This window comes from Schistocerca americana, chromosome 8 (assembly GCF_021461395.2).
Source record: "Schistocerca americana isolate TAMUIC-IGC-003095 chromosome 8, iqSchAmer2.1, whole genome shotgun sequence".
NCBI lineage: Eukaryota > Metazoa > Arthropoda > Insecta > Orthoptera > Acrididae > Schistocerca > Schistocerca americana.
In genome coordinates this window covers 433,263,253-433,277,114 of record NC_060126.1, presented here as the reverse complement: position 1 = coordinate 433,277,114, position 13,862 = coordinate 433,263,253, and the positions used below count along the sequence as shown (strand labels likewise).

At 39.2% G+C, this 13,862-nt stretch overlaps 1 protein-coding gene across 1 annotated transcript in view; it reads right to left on the bottom strand.

Moving 5' to 3' along the window:
* LOC124545315 (calcium release-activated calcium channel protein 1-like) overlaps nt 1-13,862 on the bottom strand; it is a 149,253-nt gene that overhangs the window by 18,142 nt on the left and 117,249 nt on the right. Inside the window, exon 3 of the mRNA XM_047124217.1 lies at nt 7,197-7,463. Coding sequence (XP_046980173.1) covers nt 7,197-7,463 — 267 coding nt within the window. The remainder of the gene's footprint in view (nt 1-7,196; nt 7,464-13,862) is intronic.

Sequence of the window (13,862 nt, the reverse complement as noted above, 5' to 3'; positions counted from 1 at the left end):
CTTCATGAAACTTGGCATCAGTGTCATGATCACACCTTCAGTTGTGCACATTTTAAGCAGCTTTTGCGCATGTGCAACCCGTTTCCTGGTTCAAATGGCTTCGAGCACTATGGGACTTAACATCTATGGTCATCAGTCTCCTAGAACTTAGAACTACTTAAACCTAACTAACCTAAGGACATCACACAACACCCAGTCATCACGAGGCAGAGAAAATCCCTGACCCCGCCGGGGATCAAACCCGGGAACCCGGGCGTGGGAAGCGAGAACGCTACCACACGACCACAAGCTGCGGACAACTGGCTCATGAAATTGCCTTACAGGCCAAATACATATGGATTTGATAAACAACATGCATGGTTCATGGCATGCATAGCTGGCCCCTGCCACTCAACTACAAGTTTACTTCAATGCCATCGGGTGGTAGCACACTGCAGCTGACTTTTAACCCCATTTGATTTGCAGAAATCCTGCTGCATGGTAGCACCCTCCACAGATATATCAATTCACTCAACAACATAGCAAAATTAGTTTGGATGTCAGTGTATGTTATAGTTATACTGACAGAAAAACTTATTTTGCGTGTTTCTGAATGAGTTATAGGATATTTAGTTTTGAATTTTATCATATAGTAATCCAGTTGAGGTGCTGAGAACCACAAAGCACATCTTTGTCAACTGTAAGAATGTAGATATTCATGATTCTTTAGATTAGATTAGATTAGTCTTTCGTTCCATAGATCCATGCTGAGGAGATCCTCGTGGATGTGGAACATGTCAATTTTTTTTTTTTTTTTTTTTTTTTAAAGCTGAAATAACAGTACTAATAGTATGAATATATACAATACATCATTTGTTTCTATTAAAAAATTCGTCAATGGAGTAGTAAGTCTTTCAGGCTCCTTTTAAAATGATCTTTATTTGTAACCAAATTTTTTATGTTTGCTGGCAAATTATTGAAGATTAGTGTTCCTGATTAGTGGACCCCTTTTTGAACTAAAGTAAGTGCTTTTAAGTCGTTGTGCAGATCATTTTTGTTCCTGGTATTGTATGTATGAACTGAGCAGTTTGTTGAAAAAAGAGATATATTATTTAGGACAAATTTCATTAAGGAGTAAATATACTGAGAGGCAGTAGTTAAATAGTATACCCAGTTCTTTGAAGAGGTTTCTACAGGACATCCGTGAATTTACTCCACAAATAATACATATTACACGCTTTTGGATTCTGAAAACTTTTGTTTGACTTGAAGAGTTAGCCCAAAATATTATACCATATGACATTATGGAATAAAAGTAGGCAAAGTATGCAAGCTTTTTCATTTTTATGTCGCCTATGTCTGCTAACACTTAAATTGCAAATATAGATTTGTTAAGTTGTTTCTGCAGTTCTGTGGTGTGCTCCTCCCAACTGAATTTATTATCAAGTTGTAATCCCAGGAATTTAAGACTGTCAACCCCTTCTATCTGCTCTTCTTCACACTTAATGCATATGCTGGGTGGAACCTCATACAGGTTCTGAATTGAATATAGTGAGCCCTTTTGAAGTTTAATGTCAGTGAGTTGGCTTTAAACCATTTATTAATATCCATGAAAATATCATTAGCAGATCTTTCTAGAACTACACTCGACATACTATTTATTGCAATACTTGTGTCATCTGCAAACAAAATGAACTCTGCTTCTGGCAGTGTAACTGATGAGAGATCATTAATGTACACAAGAAGAAGCAATGGCCCTAAGATGGATCCTTGTGGGACACCACATGTAATTTCTTCCCATTCCGATGATGACTGATGACTTAATTCACTAGTCCCTTGCACTGACACCCTTTGTTTCCTGTTAGTGAAGTATGAGTTGAACCATTTTGCAGCACTGCCTGTGACACCAAAGAATTCTAATTTCACACAACTGAATGCCTTTGACAGATCACAGAAAATACCTGCTGCTTGTAACTTGCTATTTAATGAATTAAGTACACTTTCACTGTAGGTGTAAATAGACTTCTCGATATCAGAACCCTTCAGAAATCCAAACTGTGTTTTTGATAATATTTTATTTGTGGTCGGATGGTTGAGAAGCTGCCTGTACATTACTTTTTCAAAAATTTTTGAGAATGCTGGCAAAAGTGAAATCGGTCTGCAGTTTGATGGTATCTCTTTATCCCTTTTCTTGAATAGAGGCTTAACATCTGCATATTTTAGCCAGTCAGGAAATGTGCCAGTTATAATTGACTGGTTACACAAGTAACTTAGAATTGTACTAAACTCACAAGAACATGCCTTAATTAACTTTGTTGATATTTCATCGTAACCACTAGAATGCTTTGTTTTTAAAGATTTTTTTATGGAAGTTATTTCTTTTGGTGAAGTGAGTGACATATTCATGTACCTGAAGCTATTTGTAAAGACTAGTTTCAGATATTCAAGGGCATTATTTACTGATCCTGACAATCCCATTCTATCAGTAATGGATATAAAGTACTTGATAAATAGATTTGCCACACTATGCCCATCGGTTACTAAAGTGTCATCTACCCTTAGTGCTATTTGCTCCTGTTCCTTTCTGGTTCTACCAGTCTCCTCTTTCACTATATCCCATATTTTTTTTATTTCGTTCCCTGACATTAATATCTTCTTCTCATTGTGCATTTGTTTAGATGTCTGAATTACTTTTTTTAATATTTTACAGTAATCCTCGTATTTAGCTAAATCGTCAGCATTTGAGCTATTCTTGGTCGATAGATACATTTTCCTTTTTGTCTTACAGGAAATCTTTATTCCTTGTGTAATCCATGGTTTTATTATAGACTTCTGTTTAATTTGAGTAACTTTTAGAGGAAAACAGTTTTCAAACATGGTACTGACATTGGTCATGAATGTGTTATATTTTTCATTCATATCATGAGCACTATAAACATCCTTCCAGTTCATATCTTTGAGCAGTTTTCTAAAACACTCAATTTTTGGTTGATTGACTACTCTCCTGTACTCAGATTTAGCAGTCTTGATAATCTGCTTAGAATTTACATCTAAAACAAGGAGCTGCTTGTCATGATCTGATAGTCCATTTATTACAGGTTTTATGATATGATTTTGTTCCTTTGATTTGTCTATAAAAATGTTATCAATGGCTGTCCTTGAGGATTTAGTGATCCTAGTTGGAAAGTTTACAGTGTGAGTTAGATTGAAAGACAACATTACTAACTGCAGTAAATGTTTACTGGAAGATTGCATTAGAAAATCTGTATTAAAGTCACCAGCAATCAAAATTTCTTTGTTTCTTCCTGTTAAATAAACCAAAGGAGCTTCTACATGATTTATGAATAGATTATAATTTCCTGCAGGTGATCGGTAGATAGTTACTAATATATATGATGTGTTATGGAACTCTACTTCTGTTGCACATGCTTCTAGATGCTGCTCTAAACAGAATTTATTAACGTCAATGTTCTTGAATTTATGGCAGTTTTTAATAAATGTGGCAACTCCTCCTCCATCCATATCTACTCTGCAGAAGTAGGAAGCTAGCTTAAATCCTGAAATGTCTAACATATCTATACCAATGGTCACTTGATGTTCAGAGAGGCAGATTATGTCAATTTGGTTAGATGAATTCATTTGATTGATACAAATGAGTTGTTCATCAACTCTATTTCTGAGTCCCGGAATGTTCTGGTGTAATAAAGGTAACTGATACTGCATACTAATGGGATTATAACTGCTTTGGCGAAGATGAACTGGCAGTTTCTGATTACTTTCTGTTAAACATTGTTTAAATGGAGGCTGTATGCTAAAATCTGACTCCTGTTCATCTGTTTTCTCAAACTAAGTGTGTCTGCCAATCTCTCTTAAAACTCGTTTTCTTTCCCCCTTCCCTCTCCTAAAAAAGGCATCCCTCTGACACCTGTGACCACTGGTATTTTACCACTTGTGAAATCTTATGGTCTTATGGTGGGTCAGGTTTATCTGTGCTGTAGGCCCACACTGTTTGTATAAACATTCACGAAAAGCCGACTCACCAGTTTGTCTGATATTCACTTAAATGTTGGATCAACGATGGTGTGCTTTTGGCCCTTATGGTTCTCAGTACCTTATTTGTATTCTAGCCAAGTGATTATGCTGGTAGACATTACTACCTGAATCTAATCATTTCCACAAATGGCAGTTTGTTTGGAGTTGGGTTGTTTACTGTGATGGAATCGGCTTTCGTGTGCAGTGTCAACATGAACTCTGCATTAAATGCTAACAGAAAAGAAAATTACCAGTATAAGTCAGTCACAAAGGAACTAAGGCCGCCCAGACCAGATCCATTGGCTCAGAAAGTGACAAAATCAAATAAACGTGCCTACAAGCTGTAATAAAAATGATTATGGTGAGATAAGTGTACTAACCAATCATGGATCATATGAAGTAGACGATACAGAACCAAAGACACAAAAACCAAAAATCCATTACTACAAAGCTATGTGAAAATGTTTAAAAGTCAATGTTTATAAATACTGAATGTAATTACAATGATGATTATGGACTTCTCAAAAAAAGATAGTCAATTAATTGTAATTTATTTATGAAATGTATGTGTGTATATAGATTGATGGAGGTGGAGGAGATTGGTGTTTAACGTCCTGTCGGCAACGAGGTCATTAGAGACAATATAGATTGATATGTCATAGTAATTTCTTAGCTACATGTTTCTAGAGGTAAATCTTTGTTCTTTTGTGCCATTGATTGTATGCGTTTGAAGTGCGAGGATAGAGAACGATTTATGTGTGTTTCATTTATTTGTATTGTGAAGTGAAATGACTGAAATATATGTGTAACTCTGCAGAAGGTCCACCAGAATTCATATTAGCATTGAAACATCAACCCGATTATCCTTTAGATGATTAAAAGATAAATCACAGAAAGGAGAATGACAAGCCAACAATACCAACAAAGAAGAGCAACAAGAAGGATGAGTATTTTTATTATTAACAGAACTGGTTATTTGAATTTGACTGCCCCTGTCACTGGCTGCAGTGTGTCACTATCCAAGTATGACAGGTGCTGTGAAAATGTGATCAGCCACCCAAGTTACTAACTTACTCCAAACATTAATAAACCAACTTTGGGCAACAAGAGGGTGGGGACAGTCAGAAAGTTAACATTTAACAAAGAAGTGTATAATAACTGTAAGGTGTTGTGTAGGTGCAATGTAAGAATGTTCCAGAAGTTAAAGTAATACACGCATTACAGATCTTGTATGTTTGCCCAAAAAAATAAAAAAGCACAAAATTCCCCTTACCAAAAATGCAAAACTGGGAGGAGCAAAAGCTTCTTTCATAAACTGTTCATAATTATGTACAAAACAGTAAAATTCCAAAAAACAATTCTTTCTGTGAATTTTCAACTTCTCGCGGCGTAATGAATAACCCAATAAATTTCGGGCATGCAGCCGCACAAATAAAATTTCTTCTACTGATATTTCAGCCACGTATTTCTGAAGATGACCAGACAATATGCGGCCGAAATATCAGTAGAAGAAATTTTATATGTGCGGCTGCATGCCCGAAATTTAATGGATTAACAATTCTTTCTTTTTAAGACAAGTTACGCATATTATTATTACAAGGGTCATTCAGTAATTAAAGTGACAAATTGGTCTGGGGAAAAACTGTTAGCAGGGCAAGTTTGGTACTTTTATGGCTTTAAGTTGGTATCACTGTGATGAGCTCTGATCAGCTGATGTATCATGATTGCTTTGTTTAAAACCTCAAAAATACATCTCAAGATGGCGAGTCTGCTTGAAACATCCACATTAGTTGAACCTCATTCTGTAATTCATGTTTTACTTGTTGAAGGTGAGAAACCAGTGAATATACACTGTAGAATGTCTAAAGTTTATGGTGAAGGTTGTATGAATTGTGAAAATTTTTACAAGTGGGTAGTACAATTCAAAAACGGCTGTGACTCAGTGACTGACGAACACCGTTCTAGCCGATCAGTTGCAGTTTCAACTCCCTCATTTGAAAGTAGAATTTATGACGTTATTTGTGCCAACCACCATGTGACTGTGGAAATGATAGTTGATAAGGTTCAAGTTAGTACTGGCACAGTTCATAACATTATCTTTAAAAATCTGAAGTACCATAAAACATGTGCAAGATGGGTCCCAAAGGAGTTGACACAGCTACACAAGGAAACAAGGTTGAGCGTGTGCACAGAGTTAAAGGAACATTGTGAAAGAGAAGATGAGCACGTCCTCAACAAAATTTTAACTTGTGATGAAACTTGGATTCACAATTACGAGCCAGAAGCAAAAAGACCATGAAGTGGAAGCACACCAACTCACCTGTCAAGAAGAAATTCAAAACCCAAGCATTAGCAGGAAAAGTCATGTTGACAGTGTTTTGGGATGCTGAAGGCCCAGGTTTTTGTTATTATCTCGAAGAGCAGCATACAATGAACAGCCAATACTACTCGGATTTGCTTTCAAACAAGGTGAAGCCAGCCATGATATAAAGAGACGTCATGGATCTCAGAGGAGAGATGTGATTCTCCAGCAAGACAACACACATCCACATATTGCTCAGCTAACCCATGACACCACTGACAAAATGGGCCTGGAAGTACTGCCTCATCTCCCTTAGAGTTCTGATTTAGCAAAGAGTGATTTCCATTTGTTTGGTGCACTGAGGGAGGCATTACATGCAAAGAGGTTCCAGGACAACAAGGACATGAAAAAGTTTGTGGGAAATTGGTTCAAACATCAAGATAAAGAGTTCTTTGCAGCCAGAATATAAAAGCTTGAAGCCCATTGGAATAAGTGCATAAATGTTCAAGGGGATTATGTTGAAAAGTAGAAAAAGTATTGTCTTCTAAAAATAAATGCTTTCTTCTACAGACCAATTTTTCTCTTTAGTTATTGAATGACCCTTGTATTATTACTATTGTTGGCAATGGCTGTAGTTGTATAACCTTGTTGATAAGTACAACTGTCTGTTATACAGCATATGCTATTAATGTCACACTCTCAAACTTACCTTAATCTAAAAATTTTGAATATCCAGAATACAAAATTATGAGCCGTCACTGCCTACACTTACATCTGTGCCTACAGCTGTACTTGTCATCTGCAGCATGCCATATGGCACTTGGCAAATGGAACATGTGAGCAAGTTTTATTGCACTGATGCAAGGGCAGGGGCAGGTGTTACCTCCACCATGAAGAGGAAGAGTCCAGCGACGGAGGAGCAGCCCCAGGCAATCTCTATGAGCCGACGCAGCGCGGGCGTCAGAAGGCGCACCACAAGTGGGTGGGTGATGTGGTGGTGGGGCACGTGCAGGTCAGGCATCAGGAAGGTGGAGATGACGAGAGTAGCCGTATGCACCGCCACCAGTGCCACGGTGCACACCGCGAACATGGTGAACAGCCAGGCCGGGCAGCGCGTCGGCACATTCACCTGCAGCTCCACCATTGACTGCTGTGGGCACACAAAATGAGTGTGGTTCTTATGCTCTGCCACCTGCTGTGTACACAGTTTGTAAACCACTGTAAACTACTACCTGCATTGATGAGCTAAAACATTATGATCACTTGCTTAGCAGTGTGTTGATCAACCGTCTGCAGACAAAACAGCAGTGATTCTATGTAGCATGGATTCAACAAGTCTTTGGTAGGTTTCCTGAGGTGTGTAGCACAAAATGTCCATGTACAACCCAAGCAATCCCCCAGCATTATGGGCCAATGGTTTCTAGACATGGAGTTGTCACAGCTGGTGGCTCAGGTTGTTCCATCGAATTCAGACCATGCAAATTTGGTTCCCTATCATGCCCCTCAAACCGCTGTAGTTTGACTCTGGCCGGTTAACATGTGCAGTTATACTGCTGGAAGATGCCGTAGCTGTCAGGGAAGATACTGAGGATAAAAAGATGCAGGGAGTTCACAATAATGTTCATTGTAGTCCACAGCTGTCACGGTGCCTTCGATTACTATCGCAGGTCCCATGGAAGCTCAGGTGAATTATCCCCATAGTGTAATACTACCTCCACCAGGCTGTGTCTTGGGTGCAGGGCATGTTTCAAGAAGCCATTTGCCAGGATAATGGCATATCCAGAAATGATCACTAACTGGTTCAATCTCAATCATGCCGTTACCACAGATTGTTATTGATGATGTCAGCATAAGAACATGTAAGGGTCACATACTGTAGAGTACTGTGTTGAACAGCGTACATTGAACGTTGTGTAGCAAAACACTTGTGCCTAAAAATGTTGTTGAATCTGTCTCTGATTCCTCCTATCCTGTTTAGAGAACTGACAAGCCTCTGAATCACATGCCCACAATCCCATAATATAATGGGAAGTGGTCATAATGCTTTGGCTCATTAGTGTAGCATATTAATAGTTGCAACAGTATTATGAAAAGGATACATTGCTACTCGCCATATAGAGGAAACACTGAGTCACAGACAAGCACAACGAAAAGACTGCTACATTTTGTGTTTAGTAATCATTTCATTGTGCTTGTCTGTGACTCAACATCTCCTCTATATGGTCAGCAGCAATCCATTCTTTTGATAATATTTTCATTAGTCCATCATGATCTTTCTGTTTGTTAATAATTAAGAGTTTCATCCTGTTCCATCTGCATATGGAGCATGGGAAAATTGACTATTTACATGCCTCCAAATGTAGTGGAGTTAGTCTAAAATTGCCTTCATGATCTCTACGGAAGTGATAAGTAGGGAAGTAAAATATATCTAGACTAATTCTGGTTCTCGAAATTTTGTAAGTGGGCTTCTGGGGGATAATTTACATCTATATTCTAGGGTCTGCCAGCTTAGGTTTTTGAATATTTCCATGATGCTCTCTCATGAATCAAACAAATCTGTGACTATCTGTGCCATCCCTCTTGTATACACTCAATATCTCCAGTTCGTCTTTTTTCATACAGATCCCGCTCACCTGAGCAGTGTACTAGGATGGGTCGCACAAGTGATCTATATGCAGTCTCCTTTTAAACTGACTGCACTTTGTCAGTATTCTGATTTTTTCATTTCATATCCTTACAAAGTGTTACTAGTACACCCAGGTGTTTGTGTGAGTTGAGTGACTGTAACTGTGAAACACTGATATTTCAGTCATAGGATATTAATTTTTTTTTGTTTCGTGACATGAACAATTTTTCATTTCTGAACATTTGTCATAGGTTGCCAATCTTTGCACCACATTGAAATTTTATCATGATCTGTTTGAATATTTCTGCAGCTTTTTTTAGACAATACTTCATTATACATAACTCCATCATCTGCAAAGACTTCTGAGGTCACTATTAAATATTGCTTTGCAGGTCAGTAATATATAACATGAACAACAGGGGCCCAACATGCTTCGGGGGGGATTCTTGAAATTATTTCTGTATCTGATGGCGACTCTCCCTACCAAGATACCCTCAGTGTCACAAATTTTCTTTGGTGCATTGTACAATCGAACTTTTGTTACTAAGCATTAGGAAAGTTGTAGTGGCAGAGCACTTCAGAGAATACTTGCACAGTATCATAAGATACTTCCCTGATCATGCCATTGTAATGGGGGGTTACTTAAATTTACCAACTATAGAGTAAAAAGTCATGTGATTATAACTGGTGCCAGAGGCAGAGATTTATGTGAGATTGTTTTGAATGGCTTACCTTTTTAACAACCTATGACATTTCTCAGACCAATAGAGAGTATTTCTTTCTGGGTACAAGCAGCATAAGAGAGGTCAGAGTATCAGTGAATGAAAAGTGTTTCGAGGAAAATTCTGAGAAGTGCTGTTACCATCAGAGTCTGCCATATTTTACTGTTTTTGGGTCTGTTTAAAAAGAAAAGGAGTAAAGTTTACCCTGAAAACTACATTTTGTGATCATGTGTGGTAGATACGTCTTGATGCTATTTTTCAATAGACAGTGCAGCATCTGTTAGAGATTATTTTGTTATTAAGTTAATCAAAGTAGTGGCTCCAGTTGCTGGGGCGTTGGTGCAGCTTCCTGGTGAGAGCTTGGGGTGACCCTGGATAGGGCTGCATAAGTTGGAGCTGCAGAGTGGGAAAGGTCCTCCCCATTCTTACAGAGTTTCTTGCCTCTGGGTACTTAGACAGCGTGTTATGTCATGCAACCAGGGAGGTCTCAGGTGGCGAATTCTCAATGCCTTTTGGGGGACCTCACTGTTCGATGAGAGCCATCCAACAGGGAGTTTCTTGATGTCTGAATAAATAGTTTCATACTACAAGTCCTTATGAAAGTTGATAGAGCTTGAGCTGGATGCCGATATTAAAAAAAAAATATCCTTTACTTGTTGTTAAGCCAGATTAGCATGCCACTGAAGGAGAAATGTGCTTCCATTTCCATAATATTGTCCTCAAGTACATCGCCCTTGTATAGACCCTCTATATACTCCCTGCACCTTTCTGCTTTCCCTTCTTTTCTTAGAACTGGGTTTCCATCTGCACTCTTGATATTCATACAAGTGGTTCTCTTTTCTCCAAAGATCTTTAATTGTCCTGTAGGCAGTATCTGTCTTACCCCTAGTGAGATAAGCCTCTACATCCTTACATTTGTCTTCTAGCCATCCCTGCTTAGCCAATTTGCACTTCCTGTCGATCTCATTTTTGAGACGTTTGTATTCCTTTTTGCCTGCTTCATTTGCTGCATTTTTATATTTTCTCCTTTCATCAATTAAATTTAGTATCTCTTCTGTTACCCAAGGATTTCCACTAGCCGTCGTCTTTTTACCTACTTGATCCTCTGCGGCCTTCACTACTTCATCCCGCAGAGCTACCCATTCTTCTTCTACTGCATTTCTTTCCCCCATTCCTGTCAATGGCTCCCTTATGCTCTCCCTGAAACTCTATACAACCTCTGGTTTAGTCAGTTTATCCAGGTCCCATCTTCTTAAATTCCCACCTTTTTGCAGTTTCTTCAGTTTTAATCTACAGTTCATAACCAATAGATTGTGGTCAGAGTCCACATCTGCCCCTGGAAATGTCTTACAGTTTAAAACCTGGTTCCTAAATCTCTGTCTTACCATTATGTAATCTGTCTTATACCTTCTGGTATCTCCAGGCTGCTTCCATGAAGACAACCTTCTTTTATGATTCTTGAACCAAGTGTTAGCTATGATTAAGTTATACTCCGTTTAAAATTCTACCAGACGGCTTCCTCGTTCATTTCTTACCCCCAATCCATATTCGCCTACTATGTTTCCTTCTCTCCCTTTTCCTACTCTCGTATTCCAGTCACCCATGACTATTAAATTTTCGTCTCTCTTCACTACCTGAATAATTTCTTTTATCTCATCATACATTTCATCAATTTCTTCATCATCTGCAGAGCTAGTTGGCATATAAACTTGTACTACTTTAGTAGGCGTGGGCTTTGTGTCTATCTTGGCCACAATAATGCGTTCACTATGCTGTTTGTAGTAGCTTACCCGCACTCCTGTTTTTTTATTCATCATTAAACCTACTCCTGCATTACGCCTATTTGATTTTGTATTTATAACCCTGTGTTCACCTGACCAAAAGTCTTGTTCCTCCTGCCACCGAACTTCACTAATTCCCACTATATCTAACTTTAACCTGCCCGATTAAGGGATCTGACATACCACACTCCAATCTGTAGAAAGCCAGTTTTCTTTTTCCTGATAACGACGCCCTCTTGAGTAGTCCCCTCCCGGAGATCCGAATGGGGGATTATTTTACCTCAAGAATATTTTACCCAAGAGGACGCCATCATCATGTAATCATACAGTAAAGCTGCATGCCCTCGGGAAAAATTACGGCTGTAGTTTCCCCTTGCTTTCAGCCGTTCGCAGTACCAGCACAGCAAGGCCGTTTTGGTCAGTGTTACAAGGCCAGATCAGTCAATCGTCCAGACTGTTGCCCCTGCAACTACTGAAAAGGCTGCTGCTCCTCTTCAGGAACCACACGTTTGTCTGGCCTCTCATCAGATACCCCTCCGTTGTGGTTGCACCTACGGTATGGCTATCTGTATCGCTGAGGCACGCAAGCCTCCCCACCAACGGCATGGCCATGGTTCATGGGAGGGACAGTAGGCCTACGGAACGACAAATGGGGTGTCGATCCCGTTTGCACATAGAGGTATTTGTCCATGCTTCTTACGTGTGAATCTGTGTGTTGATATTCTTTTGATATCAACGTGGTACGCTACAGATCTGTTCAACGTCACAAGTGTTTCTTCACGAATGTGTTTTAGTTTGCTGTTGGATTCATGATTCTTATCCCTACTTGCACGTATTTTAGAATTATTTTTAGAAACATCTATATCGTCTGATATTACAAAAACTCTTGGAGGCGAAAAAGTAATTCAAATATTTCGTAAAATACGCAGGAGAGGGTTGCAAAGTAAACATTATGCTTATGACGCATCTTACGTTCTCCTTTCTCGCCGCTTCGAGCGCTAGTGTCGCTCCAGCTGTCAAAAGATAACAACTTTACAGCATTGAGTGTCACGCCGGTTATGTTAGTTAGACTGTGGTCATCATCACTTTGAATCTTGATTTGCTCATTCACTCTTAATGTAGTTGGGCCCTTCCAATGCATGGATTGGCCGTTAGTTTCTGGATCACACGTGAAAAACCAAGAAATTAGAATCTTGTCAGTGATATCCAAAGTGTCAGTAAAAATATTTTCACGAGCTTCTTTTTGTGCGGTCGGGAGCATCTTCGGCACCAGTTTCGCACACACTTGGTTATACAAATTTTGTCTTAAGCATTCTTTGTCAATTCCTATGCTTTCAACAATCGGTCGAACACTTAGCCGACGGTCAGATCGAATTAGATTACCTATTTTCATGCGTTTTTGATGCTGAAGAGCTTCCCAGGCGTGAGTATTCTTGAACGTCTTCTCGTCCATCTCGGAAGCGCTCGAACCACTCAAAAACTCTCGTACGTAATAAACAGTCTTTGTTATACACTTCTTTTAGTAAAAGATTGGTTTTAGTAGCAGTTTTTCCAAGTTTCATGTGAAACTTCATGACAATTCGTTGTCCAATTTACACTTATCACTTTTCCGGCAAAACTAAGTAACGAGTCTTGCACAAATGAAGGCCACAGTCACACTGATTTGCCTACAGGCACTACAGATAACGCATTCCACTAAGAAGGCTTCACGTTCTCAGCTATTGGTCGTTCGTCTTTGGCGCATGCGTACTTATTTTGTCATGGCATCCATGCTGTAATTTTGTAGCCACACGTCGTGTGTACTGTATGTACACTGAAAAGCCAAAGAGACTGGTACACCTGCCTAATATCGTGTAGGGCCCACGTGAGCACGGCCGCAACACGACGTGGCATGGACTCGCGTGAACAGTTGTTGTTGTTGTGGTCTTCAGTCCTGAGACTGGTTTGATGCAGCTCTCCATGCTACTCTATCCTGTGCAAGCCTCTTCATCTCCCAGTACCTACTGCAACCTACATCCTTCTGAATCTGCTTAGTGTATTCATCTCTTGGTCTCCCTCTATGATTTTTACCCTCCACGCTGCCCTCCAATACTAAATTGGTGATCCCTTGATGCCTCAGAACATGTCCTACCAACCGATCCCTTCTTCTGGTCAAGTTGTGCCACAAACTTCTCTTCTCCCCAATCCTATTCAATACTTCCTCATTAGTTATGTGGTCTACCCATCTAATCTTCAGCATTCTTCTGTAGCACCACATTTTGAAAGCTTCTATTCTCTTCTTGTCCAAACTATTTATCGTCCATGTTTCACTTCCATACATGGCTACACTCCATACAAATACTTTCAGAAATGACTTCCTGACACTTAAATCTATACTCGATATTAACAAATTTCTCTTCTTCAGAAACGCTTTCCTTGCC